This window comes from Eublepharis macularius, chromosome 3, assembly GCF_028583425.1.
Source record: "Eublepharis macularius isolate TG4126 chromosome 3, MPM_Emac_v1.0, whole genome shotgun sequence".
In the NCBI taxonomy this organism is placed as follows: Eukaryota; Metazoa; Chordata; class Lepidosauria; order Squamata; family Eublepharidae; genus Eublepharis; species Eublepharis macularius.
Window position 1 is genome coordinate 134,264,619 of NC_072792.1, and position 20,800 is coordinate 134,285,418.

General features: G+C 41.4%; 1 protein-coding gene across 2 annotated transcripts; it reads right to left on the reverse strand.

The window, feature by feature from the left end:
- Positions 1-7,727: 7,727 nt before the first annotated feature.
- On the reverse strand, positions 7,728-18,368 carry C3H3orf38 (chromosome 3 C3orf38 homolog). 2 transcript variants are annotated; one of them, XM_054974858.1, is made up of 3 exons: positions 18,099-18,368; positions 14,989-15,206; positions 7,728-11,971 (listed from the first exon to the last, which is right to left on the reverse strand). In XM_054974858.1, exons 1-3 carry the CDS (start codon positions 18,235-18,237, stop codon positions 11,378-11,380), a joined length of 951 nt encoding a protein of 316 aa, XP_054830833.1. In that variant the 5' UTR covers positions 18,238-18,368; the 3' UTR covers positions 7,728-11,377. The 2 variants fall into 2 exon arrangements, with proteins under 2 accessions (XP_054830833.1, XP_054830832.1); XM_054974857.1 differs by having other exon boundaries at positions 14,989-15,209.
- Between the last annotated feature and the right edge of the window lie 2,432 nt (positions 18,369-20,800).

The following is a 20,800-nucleotide window of genomic DNA, read 5'->3' on the forward strand; positions in this document are numbered from 1 at the left end:
AACCAATATAAACTGGCTGTTAGACAACATGGAGAAGCCTGTGGTGAGCATCCAGCTCAGACCTCTGCCCATGCTCTTTTGCTTCGCTTCTGGATCTATCTGATGAGAAGGACTGAAGTGCCATCTTTGCTTTTGCTATTTTGTGGATGCTTTACCAGGGACTTTTGCTTGCTACGCTTGAGAACCAACTTGCCTTGCCTCCTAAGAATTCAGTGTGGTATGTAGAGCTTACTGCTGTAGGGGTTTTTTTGTTTGTACTCACCTTGTGTCTTATGTGTGATAGCCTTGCACTTTGACTTAATAAACCTTTATATTTTTACCTTGTGTGGGTTATTAAGACTCTGAAGCCTCACTGCTATAAAACCTTTGTTGAACTCACCCTATGTGTGCTTGAGACCCACCTACCGAACAACTATTCTTTGGCTATGAACTCTGCCTGCAAGCTCACCTTTGCAAGGTAGACTTTGCTTTGGCTAATTCCCTAATAGGCTCTGGAGCTTTGCTCCCTGACTCCTTAGCCTAGGGATAGACTGGGGAGCTGGTGGCAGCTTATCTGGTTTGCTATTTGCAACAGGACCTTCCAGGCAGCCTGTGTCCCTTCCCCTTAGCTGGGCTGGGCCCCAGGGGTCTGGAACTCCTCAACAGGCACAGCAGAGGGAACAGATCACTGCATTGGCTGACCCACCTGCTAGCCAATGACCATTCACCCTTCAGCCTGCCTGCTGAAAGGGAAACTGCTGGATAACAGTTGGCGGGAACCACAATGGGTGGCAGTCTCTGAGTGGTTCCCCGCCACCTGGAAGCAGACATGCCCTTGCAGCCCCAGAACTGGGCTTGCCCATGCCTGTTCCAAGATCCCTAATGGGGATCCCCATCTATGGGGAGACTGTGCAAGCAGGCCCTGTTTCCCCCAATGAAATCCATGCCCAATGCCGAACCACCACTGGAGCCACAAAATGGCTCCTGCCAAAGCTCCTAAAGCTAAAACCAACCCCATAAGCCATCCCGGATGCCCTGTAGTCAAATGTCCTGTCCTGAGCTGGACAGGTGGACCCCATCCAGATGGTACAACACCTTCATATGAAATAAAATGTCTGGGTGATGAATCAGCAGGTCCTCTGATTCTAGTACATAGCACCCCACGCCAAAAGCAGTGCTCCAGCAGATCTGACCAGGGCTGTTTTCACAGATCTTTAAAATAGTGCAAGACTCACTGAATGGTGGCGGCTTCGTAGCACGATTTCTGACATCACCCAAATGCAGGCAGTTATGAGGATGCCACAAAAATAGCATCATGATGGGAGTAACATCAGAAATCACGCAATGAAGCCACCAGCGTTTGATGAGTCTTGCTCTATTTTAAAGACGTGAAAACAGCCCAGATAATGCGCACATTTGGGTAGCAGATCTGAAGTGTCTCAAGGTCTTTCAACATGGCTTGTAGCAAATTTAATCAAATAGAGAGAAACGCGGTACTAAATACAATCAAAACCAAAGACGCCCATGTTAAACTTACTAACACCAATAAGTATGTCATATACTGTAACCAATATACAAGACCACACAGCAGTACAAGGTTAATGTACAAACTCTACAATTTTAATAAACAATTATATTCAACCCCGACTCACAGACGGAAAAACATTCATACCGGTGCTAACATAGGAATACTATACCAATGAATAAAGCGCAAGGTGTCCAAAGTGCTGTTCATATATTGCACATAATTATTAAAGTGCAAATGCAACAGGAGCACCATATACACAAGTCCTCTTAATACTTGTAGGTTCCAAAGCACTGTGTTTCCACTTCGTAGGCGAGAATTTTCCAATAACAATTTCCTTCCAAATGGCTGCAGTTCATCAAGGCACAAAGTCCTTTTAAGATCAATGCGTTGAATAATATTTCTTCTTGAATATGAGTAATAAATCCTCTAACAGGTTGTCTAGATCCCAATATAGCCCGTTTCAAAACATCTTTCTCAAAGAGTACAGTCACAAGAGGAAAATTTGATAATAATCAATATAATAACAAAACAACAATAATTCATTAACCCGTAAGTTACAATATACTCACATATTTTCTTCAAAATCTTTTTCTTTCAAAATTATTCCTCACGGGTATCCAATAACATAACCATTCCTTGTAGCTAGCCCGTATGGTACTATCATAACAGAGGCTCTTATATCATTAAAAACCACACCTTCATGAAAGGGGATGTAATGTTAAAGGAGAAGCACATGCTGCACTGATATTCTTTCAAGTTCAGCCCAGAAAGTATGTAAAGTCATTTGCAATATTTAAGCCTCCTGGCATCAAGCTCTTCAACCTGAAAATCCAATAAGTGTCTTTCCTTTGGAGTTCTCTTATGGCAACATCCAGGTGTTTATGCTGTATCTTATATAATATTGTAAACTGCATGTCAGTTTCATTATGGAAGGAAATTGTTATTGGAAAATTCTCGCCTATGAAGCGGATACACGGTGCTTTGGAACCTACAAGTATTAAGAGGACTTGTGTATATGGTGCTCCTGTTGCATTTGCACTTTAATAATTATGTGCAATATATGAACAGCATTTTGGACACCTTGCACTTTATTCATTGGTATAGTATTCCTATGTTAGCACCTTTAAGACTAACCAATTTTATTGTAGCATAAGCTTTCGAGAACCACAGTTCTCTTCATCAGATGCTACAATAAAATTGGTTAGTCTTAAAGGTGCTACTGGACACTTTTTGATTTTGCTACTACAGACTAACACGGCTAACTCCTCTGGATCTATGTTAGCACCGGTATGAATGTTTTTCCGTCTGTGAGTCGGGGTTGAATATAATTGTTTATTAAAATTGTAGAGTTTGTACATTAACCTTGTACTGCTGTGTGGTCTTGTATATTGGTTACAGTATATGACATACTTATTGGTGTTAGTAAGTTTAACGTGGGCGTCTTTGGTTTTGATTGTAGCAAATTTAGCCTGGACCTCTTGGGCAAGTCATACATTACGTTACGTTATTTGAGGTTGCATTTACTTTGGTCTTCTTTTGGGCTTTCCAAGTTATTGAATTAGAGGCTGGCTCTTGCCAGGACACTTCCGGCCGGGCATTAGCTGTTGGGGACATGTCCCTCCATGACACTGGGGTTGGCATATCCCTCCGTTGATCAAAGATGGACCAACTGGGGTGGGGGACCAGAGTCTCCCAAGGGTATTGCAAAATCTGGCCTGTGCCCTCTAAAGATGCTGACTGTGTGAGCAGTCAGCCTGGCCTCCGCCATTTTAATAGCAGTTTCTATATGAAACTGCTCTATGTGAAACTGCTCTATATGAAACTGAAACTGTTCTATATGATATTAAAAGTATACAAGCCTCTGGGGTTTAAAATGGCTGCAGCACTGTCAACCAGAGAGCCCTTGTCGTTGCCAGATCCTGCCCTGGAGAACCAGGCATGTACAGAATGCCACATTGAAATGCAGAGGCTTTGTGATGCGACTGGCCTCGCTGTCCACCCAAGCTCTGGAAAGTCCAGAGCAATAAAGGTCTCGCTGAGTCACCCCCACTTAACACATTCCTGTCCCTTCTCCCATGATGAGATTTCCTATCTGTGATCGAAGAATTAATCAATTGGCATTCATACGCATGTACAGTCGTTCCTGGCACATTGTACCCCCTCCCCAAAAACACTTAACCTGGCTCCGGTACTTCATCAGGAAAACTGTCCCTTTAGTGCAGTGCTAGAACTAGTTTTGCATCTGCTTGCACACACCCTGACAGCCATCAACCAATGTACTTGAATCCTTTGTTACACCCAGGAACCGACCATTAGACTCTTTGTCCTAACTGCCAGGAGAACTCTCCTCTGCCTTAGGGCACATTTTACCTATAAAGGTAGGGTCCTGGCCCTATTCAAATCGTGCAAGCTTCCTGGCTTCTCACTTAGGGTCACCTCCATAAGTCTCTCTTTGTTCATGCTTGCTTGCTTTCCTGGATCCACAAGCACTGTTCCACACCTCTCTGGGCTGACGACGCAGGACGTTTGAAGCTTCTCTCCTACGGACTGGACCCCTTCCCAGGATAGGTAGATATGATTACTCCCTCTTGCTCTATTCCCATGCTTCTGGCTATCATTTCCTAGGACTCTGTGTGTGTATGTATGATTATTTCCCCCAGTAATTGGCGTGTATGTGCATGAAGTTCTATACCTTAAAATAAAAATTCTTGACTGATTTGAAGCAACAGATTTGCTTGGCTTATTGGGATTGAGACCCCGTAGACACAGGTGATTCGATTCCAGTTACCGCCTCTCGTATAGCCATCTTCCTTGCCAGCTAATTCCTCCCATAAATCATATTTATACAAGGAGACCACTTCAGGTAACAACTGCCCACCTGGCTGTCTGCCCATGGGGTTTGGGCCTCCTTTCCTTCATAGAGACGGGGCCCTGCTCACACACTCCCAGTTCACTAGTGTCGTGCACATGGCCCTTTCCACAGATGGATTCCCATCTAAGGACTTTGGGGCACATTCATTTAGGATTGGGGCTGCCACTGCTGCTTCTGAGATTGGCCTGTCAAGGGAGGAAGGGAGTCACACTGCCCTCCCTTCGCCAGTCGCCTGCAAACTCCAGCCCTGTTAAGATTGGGGCTGGTGGCTTAAGAGAGAGATGGATGGATTTTACTTGGAATGGCTCAGTGAACCCAGGAATCTCAGACTCTTGAAATAGCATTAGCTTGTCTGTCAGGAAGTTCCATTCAGTCCCTTCACATATCATTAACATACTGTTTTCTAAGGTAACCAAACTTGCCTAATCACAGAATATCTAACCCTATCCTTCAATTCTATAGGTCCCCAAACTTTCTAAACCTGCAGGCACCTTTGAAACAACTTTTAAAAAAAATCTCCACAGCCAATCAGATTTCCAATGGCCAATCAGAAGTCCTGCTGGGCAAGAATTTCACCAGGCCCCACCCCACCCACTTTCTAAAAATAATCAGCAATTACTAGGAAAGGTGTCATCAGGCATCATAGTGCCCATAGGCACCATGTTAGAGACTCCTGTTATAAGTATTTGAGCCCTACCACCTAGCTCTATTGATGTCTAAGACCTATCGGAGGCATTTCCTGTTACTGTTTTTCCACCTTCCTCCTTTATATTCATCCTCTTTCTCTATCTCTCTTGACAAATCCACACCCTTCCATTGTTGGAAACTCTATAGATCTGCATACACAACAGATAATCAGGGATTGGCTGTGATGCCTGGAAGGTGGAACTAGAAGCAGTCCATCACAATCATTTGCTGGGAGCTCTTGATGGAAATATATTCCACTAAGATTTATAGCAGGAGTAGGGTTATTCATCATGTTTTGCTTCTCCCCTTTACTATATTGAATAAAACATAGTGGCAGTGAGGGTTTCCCAGTCCTAACTTGAACAAGGATGTGGGGATGATTTGGACTTCATGAAGGTTATGCATACACTGGATAAGGGAAGTGAGAGAGAATACAACCAACACAGAGGTGACAGTTACTGCTGAAACATCTTTTTTTAAAAAAAGTTGGCTGAAGAAGAAAGTTCAAAGGTCACATTGTAAGAGCCAGTTTGGTGTAGTGGTTAAGAGCATGGGACTCTAATCTGGAGAGCCGGGTTTGATTCCCCACTCCTCCACTTGAAGCCAGCTGGGTGAACTTGGGCTAGTCACAGTTCTCTGGAGCTCTCTCAGCCCCACTCCCCTCACAGGGTGTTTTGTTGTGGGGATAATGGTAGCATACTTTGTAAACCGCTCTGAGTGAGCATTAAGTTGTCCTGAAGGGCAGTATATAAATCAAATGTTGTTGTTGTTGTTATTGTTGTTGTTATTAAATGTTGGGCAGAAAAACTTGAATTCACCACAGAATTCAATGGGAACCTAGTGAGTAGAGTGAAGGAGACACGTGGGACTTGTGAAGAGAAGAAGGAATGCAATCTGGAGGTCCATTGCGTGGAACGAAGACTCATATAGTAATTAGTGGTGAAAGAATCACCATAACTGACCTCCAGATCCCTTATTAGAAACTGTGAAAGAACCTTTAAGTACTTATTTAACCTAGAGTTACCAGGTCCCTATACCCTCCTGGTGGGAGGGGGGACCCAGTATTTATTGGAATGATCTTCCTTGCACATGCACAAAGCACGCATGCACACTTCTGGAAGTGACGTCATCATACTGGCTGTGGGAGTGCTCCTGTGCTTTGTGCAGGGCCGATTCTCAAAAAAAAGGCTCTGTGCCAAGCATGGGAGAACTCCTGTGGCTGCTGCAATGACATCATTTCTGGAAAAGACATTGTCACATCTGCCGTGCGCCATGCGTCTGCCTCAGGTGCTTGCCAGTGGTGGGCGATTACTGGGCAGCATGAAATTGAGTTTGATACCTGATGGACATCCAACAGAGTGACTGCATAACTTGTTATACTGAGGGCCAGTTCATGTTTGTTCAGCCTATGATGTCACATGACTGGCAAATAAACACCATCACAGATCAGTGACAACAGAACTTTCACTTCATAAATTTCCAGCTCTCAGGGCCAAGCTACACATGACGAATGACACTTGAACAGCAAGTGTATTTCTCCCTGTTCACTTGCCCTCCACTCAATCCACTTGCCGTTCAAGTGTCATTCGTCATGTGTAGCTTGGCCCTCAGTGGACACAAGTCCACACATTGGGCCATATGTTTCAAGAGCTGAGTAATTAAATTAGTGAATGATGTATGTGTGTGAATTAGTCCCCAGTCTCTATACAGGTTTAAAAAGCTATCCTTCAGACAAGATCTTCAGGTTATCGAAATGATTTCATGAGATTGTCACCATTCTGTAACTAAAAATAAATCTCTCACTTGCACACAATGTAAAGGCAAGAATAGAGAGTTCTCAAGAAAGCAATTCCTCTTTCAATCTCACTCTAAAGGTGATTGTTAAGCTTCACAGTCAAAGAGCAACTGAGGTGAAGGGATAGCTATTCTTTTGCCACTATAATGCTCAATATTCCATCCTGAGCTCCTAAGCCTACGGGGATTCTGACTCTCAGAAATGTGTTTGTTAACAAGTCAGTTGAAATTCTGTTACCAGCCAGCTTTCTTTCTGACAGCTGTCATGGATAACATTTCCCTGCATGACCTCCACAACAATACTGCTTTCTTTTTTCACTATTTTTTATCACAGTATGACATTATTGACCAGCTTGAGAGAGGGACAGATTTTGAAAAAAAATAGCAAGGCTGGGTTAAGATTTTTATCAACAGCAGGTGAATTGTCTCCAACTGTTCCATCTGATAGAAGTAATCGAGCCAAAGGAGATAGCTGGTGCTTGCATTATTGATGAATTGAGGCAACAGCAGCACTCTTTGGCTTCCAATGGGAAGCTTAGTGCTTTTCACCTGCTTATGTTTATTTCCTGTGGTTAGCTTTCCTTTTTCATTTCAGCACAGCAATTCAACAGTGCAGTTCAAATCAGTTACACCTTTCTAAGACCATTAAAGTCAATGGGCTTTAGAAGGAAGAACTCTGTTTAGGACCACATCATTAATGCATGAAGCAAATATATGACTAGCAATAGAGAATGGGGAAGCCACAAGGTAACCATCTGTCTCTAAGTGTAGGAAACAAACTGTAACATTAGCAAAAAGAGGGTAGCGGCAGCCCAACAGACCAAAAAACAAAACAAGGGTAGTCTTCAAGCAAAGTTCCTGATTTATTCACGCAGTATAAAATATCCAACATCTTCCAACAAAAGTTTTTCCCAGTGTCATAGCCTTGCAAGTATCTAAAAAAGCAGATTTCTGAAGATCTCATATCAAATGTTTTCTTTCACATAGTGGGCCACATTCAGTATTTATATGGCATCAATAAACATTGGGGGATACCATCTTGAAGATCTCTTTATGCAATTCTTATACTATCCTCCCACAGAGGGAATCATAAGGAAGTCTGGTATGAGGACCATTGAGAAATATATGTACCATAAAAAGAGAAACATGTAAGACTTGGTTACTCTAGCTTTACTCCAAGTTTCTGTTCCATTGATCTCCAATTTACTTTTATCAGGACATGCCCAGGTTGTGTTTGCTTTCTCTAGCTAAACCATATTGAAGTGGCTGTTTGGTATTCTGGAAATATCTTGTTGCTTGAAATCCATTTGAGGAGAAAAGAGGGACAAAAATGCCCTTATGGATGCCAAACCAGTAACCATTATGGCTTTTGCAAGCTGAAATGTGAAACTGATTTAGCATAATTTAATTTCTATGTTCTTGGTCGATTGCAGAACAGCACTATGCAGGCAGCCACTGAAGAAGTCACACGGTTTCATGTAATTGCTATTCAGAGCACTAATCTATTTCTCCCCACCTCTCAGTATTAATTCTATGAATCTCCCAAATGTAGTTTTTCTTCCCATCCAAAATACATCCTTAACAAGTATGCTTCCTCCTCTAAATACTCCCTTTGTAGAATTGCAACCAATGCACTATTCCGTCTCCAAGAAATGTAATACTTCATTTGAAAAAAAATTCACACCAAGTTTTTGAAAACAAAAATATGAAATAGTTCAGTTTGGCCTCTGATTTAAAAAATAAAATTAACATAGTGTCTATGGCAAATAAAAACAAAAATCCTGAGGAAAAAGAAAAAAAATCTAAGAATGGACATCATCAGAGAAGACTACTACATTCGTAGCTAATGTGTGTGGACATTAATCAAAAACAAACTGAAAGGGCTCCATCTTTTAATATTTATTATAACGAATCCAAAGTTTAATAAGTTGTTACCCAAATAGGCAGTCTCCTAATTAGTTATGGGGTGGGTGGGGGGGGGATTAGCTTAAAGGAGACAAAGTGAGAGGAGGTAACTGGGATTCTCTACCAATATTTACGGGGATTTTTCCCTAAAGAGAACTCTTGAAATAAACCAGCCATATGTTCAGCTTGAAAAGTTTTTATTAAAAGAGAAATAAAAGCACAAACTACCAATCACACACAGAACAGGTGCAAGGCTAACTAAGAGGAAGGAAAGGAGAGGAGAAAGTGATTTTGGAGTAGGCTATAATTATGTCTTCAAGATGAAGGTCCACAGAGACAGCAGCAAAACGACCAGCATTTCATGGAGAGAAGATCCAAATGGATTTGGGTGTGTGTGTGGGTTCACACACACACACACACACACACACACACACAGAGAGAGAGAGAGAGAGAGAGAGAGAGAGAGAGAGAGAGAGAGTGGGGAACACCAGATACACAACAAAATGCTCCCTGGGGCAAGCTGTCATTTCGCCCCCAAAACAGTAACTTGATGGATTTTCCAGAGGTGGATAATGGGTGTAAATGGTGCTTGATGACCCTGTGAGTACCGGATGGGAAAAGCTACCAGGCTTGGTGAAAAGTATTAAGTGTTACTTAATTAGGGTAAATGGATGAGGGGAAGTGAGGCCAAGCAAGGATGAGATTAATCAAGAGTTTCTTGGGAGATTTATTGTCCTAAATTATGTGTCTCTCTGGGGCCATTAGTGGAAAACAGAACAGAATAGCACTTAAGACAACTGCTATTCTAACAACTTCTAGGTTTTCACACACTCTGCCTTAGGTCCTTCTATTGTACCAGAAACGTGATACTGAGCAATGCAGTATTACAAGAAGATAATGTTAACTTAATAAATATTAATCCTATTACAGATGCAAGGAAAATAGAACCAAAATATTGCAATATTTTAAATGGTACATCAGTCAGCATATACCAAAATCCAACAATGAATATTTTGCTTTTATAGTTACATATGAAAACAAAAAAATTAAAGTGCATATTTTATCAATTCCTTATCAATTAAGCTGTTGAAAGAAACAGCTAACACTTCAGCACAGTCTTGGTTGATCACTATTCTGCATTTTGTTCAAATGATGTTGTCAAACTATGTGGCAGTGTAAGAGGTTATTAGTTTGCATATTTATAAAGACTACTTCAGCGAGAGAATTCTGAAACAATCACTTATATGTAATTTGGTACAGATAGAAGGAAACACTGTCAACTGTTAATTCAAGGTGACTGCATCTAAACACTATCAAAACAAAGCTAAAAATGTATTGATATTACCAAACCTTTTCATAAGAGGAAACAAACGTGTCTAAATATAGTCCAACTATTTCAACAGCTTTATAGTTTTAAGGATAGCTACTGGCCATTTTATTTGGTTTTAAAATGAGAGTTCTTTTTTCTACCAAAAGGCAGGTATGTAGATATCATAGTTGCATAACTTTTAGGAAAAGCATGAAAAATAATTAAAAAGCTTAGAAAATATCCAACATTGCCAGTGTTTTCAAATGCTGCTGCTTATTTACAAAAGTCAGTTTAAGGACACTGTAATCGCAAGGATCTACTGTTAATTTAAAAGTCAGAATGCCACTCTGAAACTGCTTGCTCCACAATATTCTAGATACTGCTGCAGAATGTTTGTCTGAGGACAGTGGTTAGTGCTGGCTTAAACATTATTGGGTGGGCTTTTAAACTTTGGTAATAGCTGTCATAAATCAGATTCATGTTCTCTCAGTTTCACAACTGTACTGCACTGCTTTACAAAGAGCAAACACATTGCTCTGGATTAGCCACACAACCAAAAAGTGGCTATACATGAACACACACATACAAAAAAACCAACCTGTGAAATGAAAAGGTAGTTTCAAAAGAGTTATCAGTAAAACCCTTCTAAATAATGGACTGCAGTTACAATTGGGGGACACAGAATGATGATGATAACCTAAAAATAAATCTTGTAATTTAAAGTTCTCTTTAGAACTGATCCAGTTTAATAATCCCGCAACAATATAGCATTTTCCATTATCTACAATTAAACAAAATACTTTGTGTTATGTACAACCCTGAGATTTAGGATTTGTGGAATTTTTAATACAGAGAAGCTAGGCATATGCAGTCAACAGGGTCCTTACGTTCCAGCCTCTCTCCCATTCCTGGAAGGTGAACAGGAAGCTTTAGGCAAGAAAGTCTTCCCTAAATTGACATCCTTCCTTTTGTTTGCAAATTATTTGATCCATTAAGTTCCAATGGTGTTTTTCAGTGTGTTAGTTGGAAGGGAGGGAACACAGGAGAAAAAAGGCCTATGACAAGGAGAGAAAATGAATAGTGTTTCCTCATCTTCCATTTATTCTCTTTTAAATTTTGGTTGGCAAATAATGTGCCATTTTGTACCCTCCAGGATACCAGAGTCTACCCAATTAAAGATGGTATTTTGGCTTGTCATTCAGTCAAAAAATCTGACTCAAGAACAGAAGTAAACAACTCATTTGAATGCTCAAGAATTATCATGTATTTTCCTTGGCCAACAAACTTTCCTCCTTCATTCTGCTCAGAATCTATGAGGCTCAGCCAAGGCAAGCTCCTGGAGTTCATCTTGCTCATATTTTATGCAAGGTCTTTCTACAGGGGTCCCAGGTTCCAAAGCAGTCTGACCAACAATTTTTAGTTTCACAGTCTTAATTTTCCATGTGTTCTCCCTAAAAGGGCAGCGGATGAGGCCAAAGATTTGCTCAAAGATGCCCAAGCAACAAGTATTTCTATGAACTGTGCCAGCTACTGCCACTGCAACTAACCCATGTGTTGAAACAACACACTTCAGGCCACCAGCATTCAAATTGGGGTTCAGGTAGAGGTATTCTTCTTTCACCAATGACAGTAAACGAAGGCTCACCAATTCTGCACCTGAATACTCTTCAACATTTTGTTCTGATGTGTTGTAACAAAATTTTAGTATTACATCATCCCAGAAGTGTTGTGGCCCCCATTCTTTTGGTGATTCTCCATACAATGGATTTTGAGAATTCAGCATAGCAAAAAACCACTGACAAAATTCTTTTCCCAAACTGTGATACTCTTTGTCTTCTTGTTGCTTGTCTCCTCCTTGCTTGTCTCCTCCTTTCCCTTCCTCCTCTTCCTCCTGTATCTGCAAAACAAAGCAGGGCTTTTTATTTCAGAAATAACAAAAGGTGTGTTGGATTCTTTCCATACAGACAGATGGAAATGACCCACAATCATACAGACCAATTTCAGCAATTTCATCCCGACTGCCCATTTCATCCCTGCCTGTTCAATAATGTTGTTGTTTTCATTTAACACTATACAGTCTCCAGTGTCATTTCAAAACAGGAAGAGGGCTCCTGCTTTCCCCCCAACAAATGTCTGGGCTGGGCTAAAAAGCCAAAATAATAACTGCTTATCAGAGTGGGATACAAAAAGAACTTTAAAACCACAAAAGGAGACATGCTACTTAGGGGCTACTCATCTAAAGCAGACAAACTTGGATTTTGGTGGGAAAATCTACCTCAGCGTGGGGGGAGTGAAAGTGAGGGAGGTTCTGTCATATACAGTTTATCTTTTGACACTCTTCTAAGGTATATCAGGCAGCTCTGTTCTGGAGAGTCAGCAAATAAGTATCTTAAATAACTGAAGTTACCAGTCTTAACTTTTTTATCTTTGTCAGATCAGGCAACTTACTCCTCTATCTTTTGGCTCGTGACCTAACTGCAGTGATCCAGGCAACGACCATCTCTAGACTGGAATACTGTAACTTGCGCTACACAGGACTACTCTTGGGTCTGATCCAGAAACTGCAACTGGTACAGAATGCAGCGGCACGTGTCCTTATGGGGACCCCATCTCAGACACATAATACTTGATCTGCACCAGCTGCACTGGCTTCCAGTGGAATTCCAGATGAACTTCAAGGCCCTTAGCAGACTGGGACCAACATATCTGTGGGACCGCTTCTCACCATACATTCCAGGGGGGGGGGGTGCTCTGTTAAGCCAATAAACATCTGCTGGTTATTCCTGGCCCCAAGAATGTTTGCCTAGCCTCAACCAGGACAGGGCATTTTTGGCCCTGCCACCAGCCTGGTGGAACTCTCTGTCTGTGGAAACCAGAACCCAGCAGGATCTGTTATCATTCCACCAGGCCTATAATATGAAGATGTTCTGCCAGGCTTATAGTGGTTGAGGAGAGCAAATTATCCAGCCAGCCTCCTATTGGAGGGAGGGGGGAATTAAGCTCCCCTTCTGATCTTGCTGTCCATTTAAACAGCATGCCACCCTGCCACACGGGTTTGGGGTGTGAGGGGTTATGCAACTTCAAGCGTTGCATTTTTAAACTGTTTTATATTTGTAAACTGTTAATTTTTTATCGTATATTCTGGTTGTTGTTATCTTAAATGTTGTTATTCACTCTGAGCCCACTTGTGGGGAGAACAGGCTACAAGTTTAATAAAATAATATATCTTTATTACTGAAACTGAAGATACAATACAAATAATGCCGAAAGTGTTTTGTACCCAGCCACCAGAACTTTTGCCACTGATCTATACAAATCTGGCTCTATTTGTTAATGACATGTTGTCTATTAAGATTTTGTGGCTCACTTCTGCAAAAGAGAGACACGCCAATAAGATATCAGTAAGAATATCTATCTTTTAAAAATATTCAGAAATGTAGACCACCTGGATAATATGAATCAATCTAAAATCACTTGCTCAGAATGTAAAGAGATAGTAAAGTGAAACTCCACACAATGAATAGAACTAATGTGGTATCCACCAGAGCTGGGGATACACAGAGGTGTTCAATTTTCCAAATCTGTCAAGATTCCATCGCAAATTATATTAAAACAGCAATCCAGACTGAAATTGTAACTATTGGGGTGCAGGGGTAGATTTCTTTGCACAAGCATTCCATCCTATGAAAGGGATCTTGTTCCAAAAGGCTACACAATCCTAATTCTTCAGCCCTTTCACATTGTCCTACTCAATGAGCCAGTTACACAAAACACAAGGAAAGCAGAAATAATGGAAATGCTCAATGCAACTGCAGTAAGTTTGAAGAGAGAGGCAATAGTGGCCACAGTTTATACTTCCAGGCTGCTTACAAAGAAGTATACTCACTCAGAAAATGAGAGAAGGATAGTGAGCAAATGGCTCAGCTGACAAGGAACAACTAAGAGTAAGGTTCTTCTAATGCTTCAGAAGACTGATTTTGTTTCAGAACAAAAACATAAGCGTGCTAAGGCAGCAGTTACAAGAATCCTGTGCTAGGGTGCAATTGGCTCTTCCCTGCTATTGGCACAGGAGCAAGTAACTCACAAAATTAAGATGATATTCAGATGCTAACCACGCTTACCTTAAAATATAGTTCATTGAACTAACCACAGTGAACACAGCAGATGAGTGAAACTAACCAGAGACTGCTCAAAAATCCCAGTTTGTATGCCAGTAGGAGTTGATGACAAAAGGAGGATAACAGGTTTTTTTAATGCTCTGCACTGCAGCATCCACTTTGCACCTTGTTCCTAACAAACAAACTTGTATTAAACCAGGACTCTTGTTTTCAAATGCAACGACTATGAGTAATTACAAGCTCTGCTTAAGAATCTGTTTGTGGATCTCCTACTAACCAGGGTCTGTGAGAAGACCAGCAGTATAATGTGATGTATGAATCCAGCCAGACTACTTATGCTTCCTATCTTGCTTGAAAGGCTAACACTGGGACAGCCAAACACTAAACAAAAACATACTGTCTCTATACACATACAGCAAGCTTAACACACACAAAAAGCCACAATTTTTCAGGAATCTTTCCAAGATGCATTCCAACAGCAGGAGAAACAGCAGTATCTGTGGATGCAGGTAGATGCAGACATATTTATCAATAAGTGAGAGAATGCTCATATTGTTCTTCTACATAGCTGCACCTTTGAATCCAACATTTCTATGCAGGCTACCAACTTTCTGTGGTACCTCAGAGATAGAACATTCTAATTTACAATCCAAAGAATAGTCTGAACAGCTACACACTGTCAAAAAAGAATAGTCTGAATAGCTACACACTGGAAACATCAAAAGTATGAACAAGCAACAGTTGTTCTCCAAAAATATGTTCCAGATGTGTAGGACTTGCAAACAATCAGCCTTACCTTTACAGTAGGCTTTTCGCATTTTAATTCTGTGTCACAATCCTGCAAGCGTTCACACCAGTACTGCTTTGCATGATCAATAAGCTGATGCTTCTCAGATGCAGGAGGCACTATAACACCTTTGGATGCCAAGTACCTGAAGATGGTATCTCTAAAGACCTTTTTTCTCTTCAGCAGTTCTTCTGCACTTTGGCTGTACAGTAAGATGGCACGTATGGCTTCTGGAAAGAGAAATTCAAGTCAGAAACCATTCCTCCTGGAAGGCAAGCTTGTTCAAACAAGCTCCTCAGATGACAAAATGTCTCTTACCAAGAAGACCAGTTCTTGAGTTATAGCACAGGAAAGCCTTTAAGATGCCATACAAGTAAAAACTGAAACATTTAATTTAAAATCCTGGTGCTTGAATCAAGAATTATCCAATCATCATTTAGATTTCTTTCCCCCAAACAGCTTAACAGTATACAGAACAACATTTTTCCTTTAGGTAACCAATTGATTGATTTGAAATGAAATTCTTAAACAGAGATACATCACCCTTTAGAAAAGCAGCTTATAGATATCAATAGCTTCCTGCCAGGAAATCATGGATACTCATATAGAAAATGTAACCACGTGGCATCTCAGTAAATAATGCCACAATGAAGTAAAAATGTGTCTCAACATGTTAACATCACTAGAAAAGAGTGACCAAGCCAGTATATATACAGGTTGTAGTTCATTACAACTATTACTTTGCATGAATACAAGACAAATCTGTAACACTAAAAAAGCTGACAATGTAAGTCTAGTTGGAAAGAAAAGAGACAACCGATGAAGTGATGATTAGGAAGACATAATGTGAGTAAATGCAGTCATATATACTTTTATTATTATTTTATTTATGTCATTTATAGTCCGTCTTTTCCCACTGAGACTTGAGGCAAATTACAATTAAAAAAAAATAAAAAAGCAACAACCTCCAATAAGCAATGCAATAGGACTAAGATTACAGAACTGGAAAACTATGCAAACAACCAAAACAAAGAAATTGCCTAAGGTACAACAATGCCATAATGTAGAAAGTGGATTCCAAAGGAATAAGGAAGGTGATACATACAATAAATACTGCAATGTACTACACTCCTTTCCCAGGCTTCTCAGCTGTTCCATGAAGCCACAGTTCTAATGCCTTTATAAAAAGTTCTTCTGAATTTAAAGCTTCCCTTTTGGTTGTGACTGAGGGGTAGTCAGCAAAATTGAGTGGACAATCATATACAGAGTCAGATGTCTCTTCTGAAGGGGAGAAGGCAGGACCACCAGCTCCTTAACAATGTTATAATGGAGTCTCTATGATTATGCTGCACTGGAACAGAAACTCAAATGAGGGGCTACACAGAGACCACAAGGAAGCTCCTCAACTTCTGTCTACAATATGAATGTTATGTGAGTGAAAACATTACTTTGTAACTGTATGAAGTCATTACCTGAGTAACAACTGCAGACAGCACAATAAGAGGTTTCATCATAATTGCTAACTGAATCCATTAATATACTACAGCAACCAATGATGTAGTATCTTAAATTTGGGACAGCTTAAGTGTTTTATACTCAAACCAGTAGTTATGCACCAATATCAGATGTAACTTGGAAATAGTTTTGCTCACAGAGGGAACACAATCCTAATGTTCTGCCAGAAGATTCCCAACATCCTTCAGTTAAAACAAGTGAGGAAGTACAGTCAGAAAATTCAGAACTAACTTTTCTTTTTGTATGAGCATGTTAAAAGGAAGAGCAATGTATGTGTGTGTTTACAAAAAAACATAAGGCAAGACATGAGGGGTTGGGACGTAAGACAAGTTAAACCAGAAACATGCACTTCCAAGTAGGCCTCCGCAGCAGCTACTCTCAGTGCCAAAGGGACACGCTCAGTGCCAAAGGGACACGCTCTTTCTTAAACCAATCTGCAGCTTTTCTCTTAAGAGGTGAAACAAAACAGTACACAAGCATCTGGAACCATGTAAGAGTAATTTTATTGACTGGTCAAAATTGAGAAGAGGAACATAAAGTAAATATGTTCATTTCATTACAAAAGAACAGAAACACTTCCTTTTTCAGTGGCTTTTATTTTATTGGGTGAGGATGCTGTTTATATAACAGCAAGTATTATTCTCCAGCCACCATTTCTCAAAAGTTATCAGTAATACTGGCTACCATCCAATGAGCTACAGACTCAAGACTTATTTTTCCATCAGAGAATGCTTTGCAAATTCCGAGGTGCTTCAATGACAGTTGCTCACAGAGCATGAGGATCAGACATTTGAAAGGAAAACAAAGGAAAACCCCTCTGGTATGAAGCCATAGCAGCCTGGTGGCAGTTTTTGGTATATTTTCAAAACAGAGACTCTTCTGCAAGGGCTTCCTCCATGGGCCTTTGAGAAAAAACAGCTGTGGGGAGTGAAGATCAATGATACAGAAGCACAATAAGGAAAATAAAATGTAAGACCAATGGCACCTTGAAGCCTAACAATGTTCATTTTGTGAGTCAGAGCTCATAATCTCCTTTTAAGGCACCACTGGACTTGTTTTATCTTGCTACAACAGACTAACCAGGTTTACACCTCTGTAATTATAGTCACAATAAGAAGAATCTTCTCCTTCTGTATATACAGACAAGACAGCACAAAATACTCCCTGAAGAGCAAGAAGAAACCAGAACTCAACCTTCCCATCTCCCTGCCCTAACAAGTGTTAGGAAAGAAGGAAGAGTCGTACATGTGTACACTGGAAGATTCCAGATCCATTTTGGTGAACGAGGAGAGAAGAGCCCCCAATTTAACCCCAGCTGCGGGGTTCCAAACGCCTAGCAGAGCCTGGAGATCTCCCGGAATTACAACTGATCTCCAGCTACAGAGAGAGTTCCCCTGGAGAAAACGGCTACTTTGAAGAATGGATTCTATGATACTATAAACTGCCGAGGTCTCTCCCCTCCTCAACCCCTACTCTCCACAGGCACCACCTCTAAATCTCCAGCAACTCCCGACAACGCTACGTGATTTGCCTCCCTTCCCTGTCCCGAAGTCGAGAGTCCATCGGGGTCCTTCGCTCCTCGCCATCCCGCTCCCCGCGCCCACCTTGACGATTGTCCGGCTGCACGAGGCGGTTGGTCACCGTGTCCGTTAAGGCGATCAGGTCGTCGGTGTTCAGCAGCTTCAACAGTTCCCTGCAGCCGTTCTGCTCGCGCTCGCTCATACCCGCCCCAGCCGAAGCCATGATGCTGGCGGTCAGGGCGTCGTCTTTTCGAGCGCGAACCGGGGAGCGTCGGCAGCCCGTGCGCCCACCTCGGGAGCAGCCCCCGCCGCAACCCGGGCAACCGAGCGCCTGCGGCCGGGCACGACGCTACTTTGGCAGTTTAGGTCCTGCTATCAAGAGTCGCCCCGCCCCGCTTTGCGACTTTCTGATTTGCTGAGAACGGGGTCCACCTGAAGTGGTTCGGCTAGGAACAAGCTACGGACTCTATTGTTCCGACGCCTTTTTAATACTCTTGTCCTAATCCAGAAGGTGAGCTTTCGCCCCCTTACCTCACAGGAAGTCGTGGCGGTGGGGAAGCGGGGCGTGCTTGTACATGGCAAGTGTCTGCCATCATATGATAAGGAAGCCGAGTGGAGAACAGTGCTGGACTGACGATTGAACTCTTTATATTCAGGGGGCTACCCCTCTACCCCTAAGAACTTTTCTACAAATGAGTAGAATTCAGTATCACCAAAACTTATTTTGAAGTCAGAAAGACGATGTAGAAGGTGCTCTAGTCCCTTGATTATATTTTGCAGGTACAGAAACTATGCTAGTGAGATTTAGCAAAAGCACGATTGAAAAAATATCTGAAGTATAAGTTTATATTTAAAAGTGCTTAATAGAGAGAAGTCCCTCTCATAGCTTGGAAAGATTCACTTGGTGCAGTAGAGACTTCCAAGTCAAAATATGTACCTTGGGCAGATACTACTATTAGTCAGGACATTTTAAATATTTTTTTTTACGATTATGCATACCCAACCCTATTCAATTACATCTGCCTTTTGTCATTATCAGCTATTATCATTCGGCTTCTGTAATCACTCCACTTTCCAAGATACAAGGACAGATGGACTCACATTCTAGCTGTATCTGAAGAAGTGAGTTGTGACTCACGAAAGCTTATATCCTACCACTATTTTTGTTGGTCTTGTAGGTGCTACTGGAGTTTTGTTCTTTTCCACTGCTACAGACAGACTAACACAGCTACCCATCTTGGTTTTTAAAAGTTAGGGTTTTTTTTCTCTCTCAAAATTAATCAATCTAGTAATTGTTTTATTGATTTAAATTATTATTTCAATTTATAAACCACCCATCCTCAGGGGCTCTGGGTGGTGAACAACAGTTAAAATCAATAAAAACAAGAAAACAATTCTAAAATCAACATACAATAAACAATAAAATAAATTAACCAAATAGATTAAAGTGTAATGGTGGAGAGAACCCCCCCCACCCCAAAGGTGGGAGGCCGACATGGCACCGCCCCCTTCAACCACCGAACGCCTGGTGGAACAGCTCTGTCTTACAGGCCCGGCAGAACGATAATATGTCCCGCTGGGCCAGGGTCTCCATTGACAGAGCATTCCAACAGGCTGGGGCCAGGACTGAAAAGGCCCTGGCCCTGGCTGAAGCAAGGCGAGCTTCCTTAGGGCCGGGGACCACCAGTAGGTAGGTAACTTTTATTGGTGTAACTTCCCACTCTGCATTCATCCAGTTGGGAACACTGTCTTAGGAAATAATTCCCTTTAAACTGCAGAATGGCAGAAAACTTTCCCATTTTAGAAGGATTTAAATTAATCCATGTGAAGTGGGTATAGGAATGCATGAAAACATTGGCATGTGAGTTTTTTCTCACTATCCAATATATTCAGGCAGCAGTTGGGGAATGGTCTTTTTGTTTTCCACAAAACCGAGTGCGAAGAAAACAAGAGCTAAACTTTGAACCCTCTACATACTACCTCACTGAGTTCTGGTGCTTTCTTCATTTTTCTTCCATTTGATTCCAGTACTGAGAACCTGCTCAAAGTACTAGAGTTTAGCTTCCTAGCATGTATACTGTTGTTTTAAATAGGGCTTCTGCCTAACCCCTTTTTTTCTACTGGCTCTGAGAGCCAGTTTGGTGTAGTAGTTAAGAGCGCAGGACTCTAATCTGGAGAACCAGGTATGATTCCCCACTCCTCCGCTTGAAGCCAGCTGGGTGACCTTGTGTCAGTCACAGCTTTGAGGAGCTCTCTCAGCCTCACCCACCTCACAGGGTGTTTTGCTATGGGGACAATAATAACATATTTCATAAACTGCTCTGAGTGGGCATTAAGTTGTCCTGAAGGGCAGTATATAAATAAAATGTTGTTGTTGCTATATATTGTTGTACATGTGATACTTGTCTCTCTTTCCCAACTGGAGCTCGCAGCAACTGTGGGATTTGTATGGGGAAATGATATGGCCATGTACTTTAACATGAAACTGAAGAGCCATTAAGGCTCAGAGCTCAAGAAATTTGAGTCTTCTAGCACCTGCTTTCCAGTGTAATCAAGTTCTCCCTGCAGGACAACAGCTGTACCCTTTGTTCCTTTTTTGCTTGATTGTGAGGGGGAGGATGTAGGGTGATTCTGAAAGAAGGAAGCTGTCCCTTTGAGTCATCATATCAGGCGGGAACAAGCCATTCATTTTATATCGGTGAGGTTGAAACACATATTACTGGTGTTATGATTTAGTTCATATCCATTATGGTTGTTGGAAGGTAGTATGGTGATTTTGAGTGTGT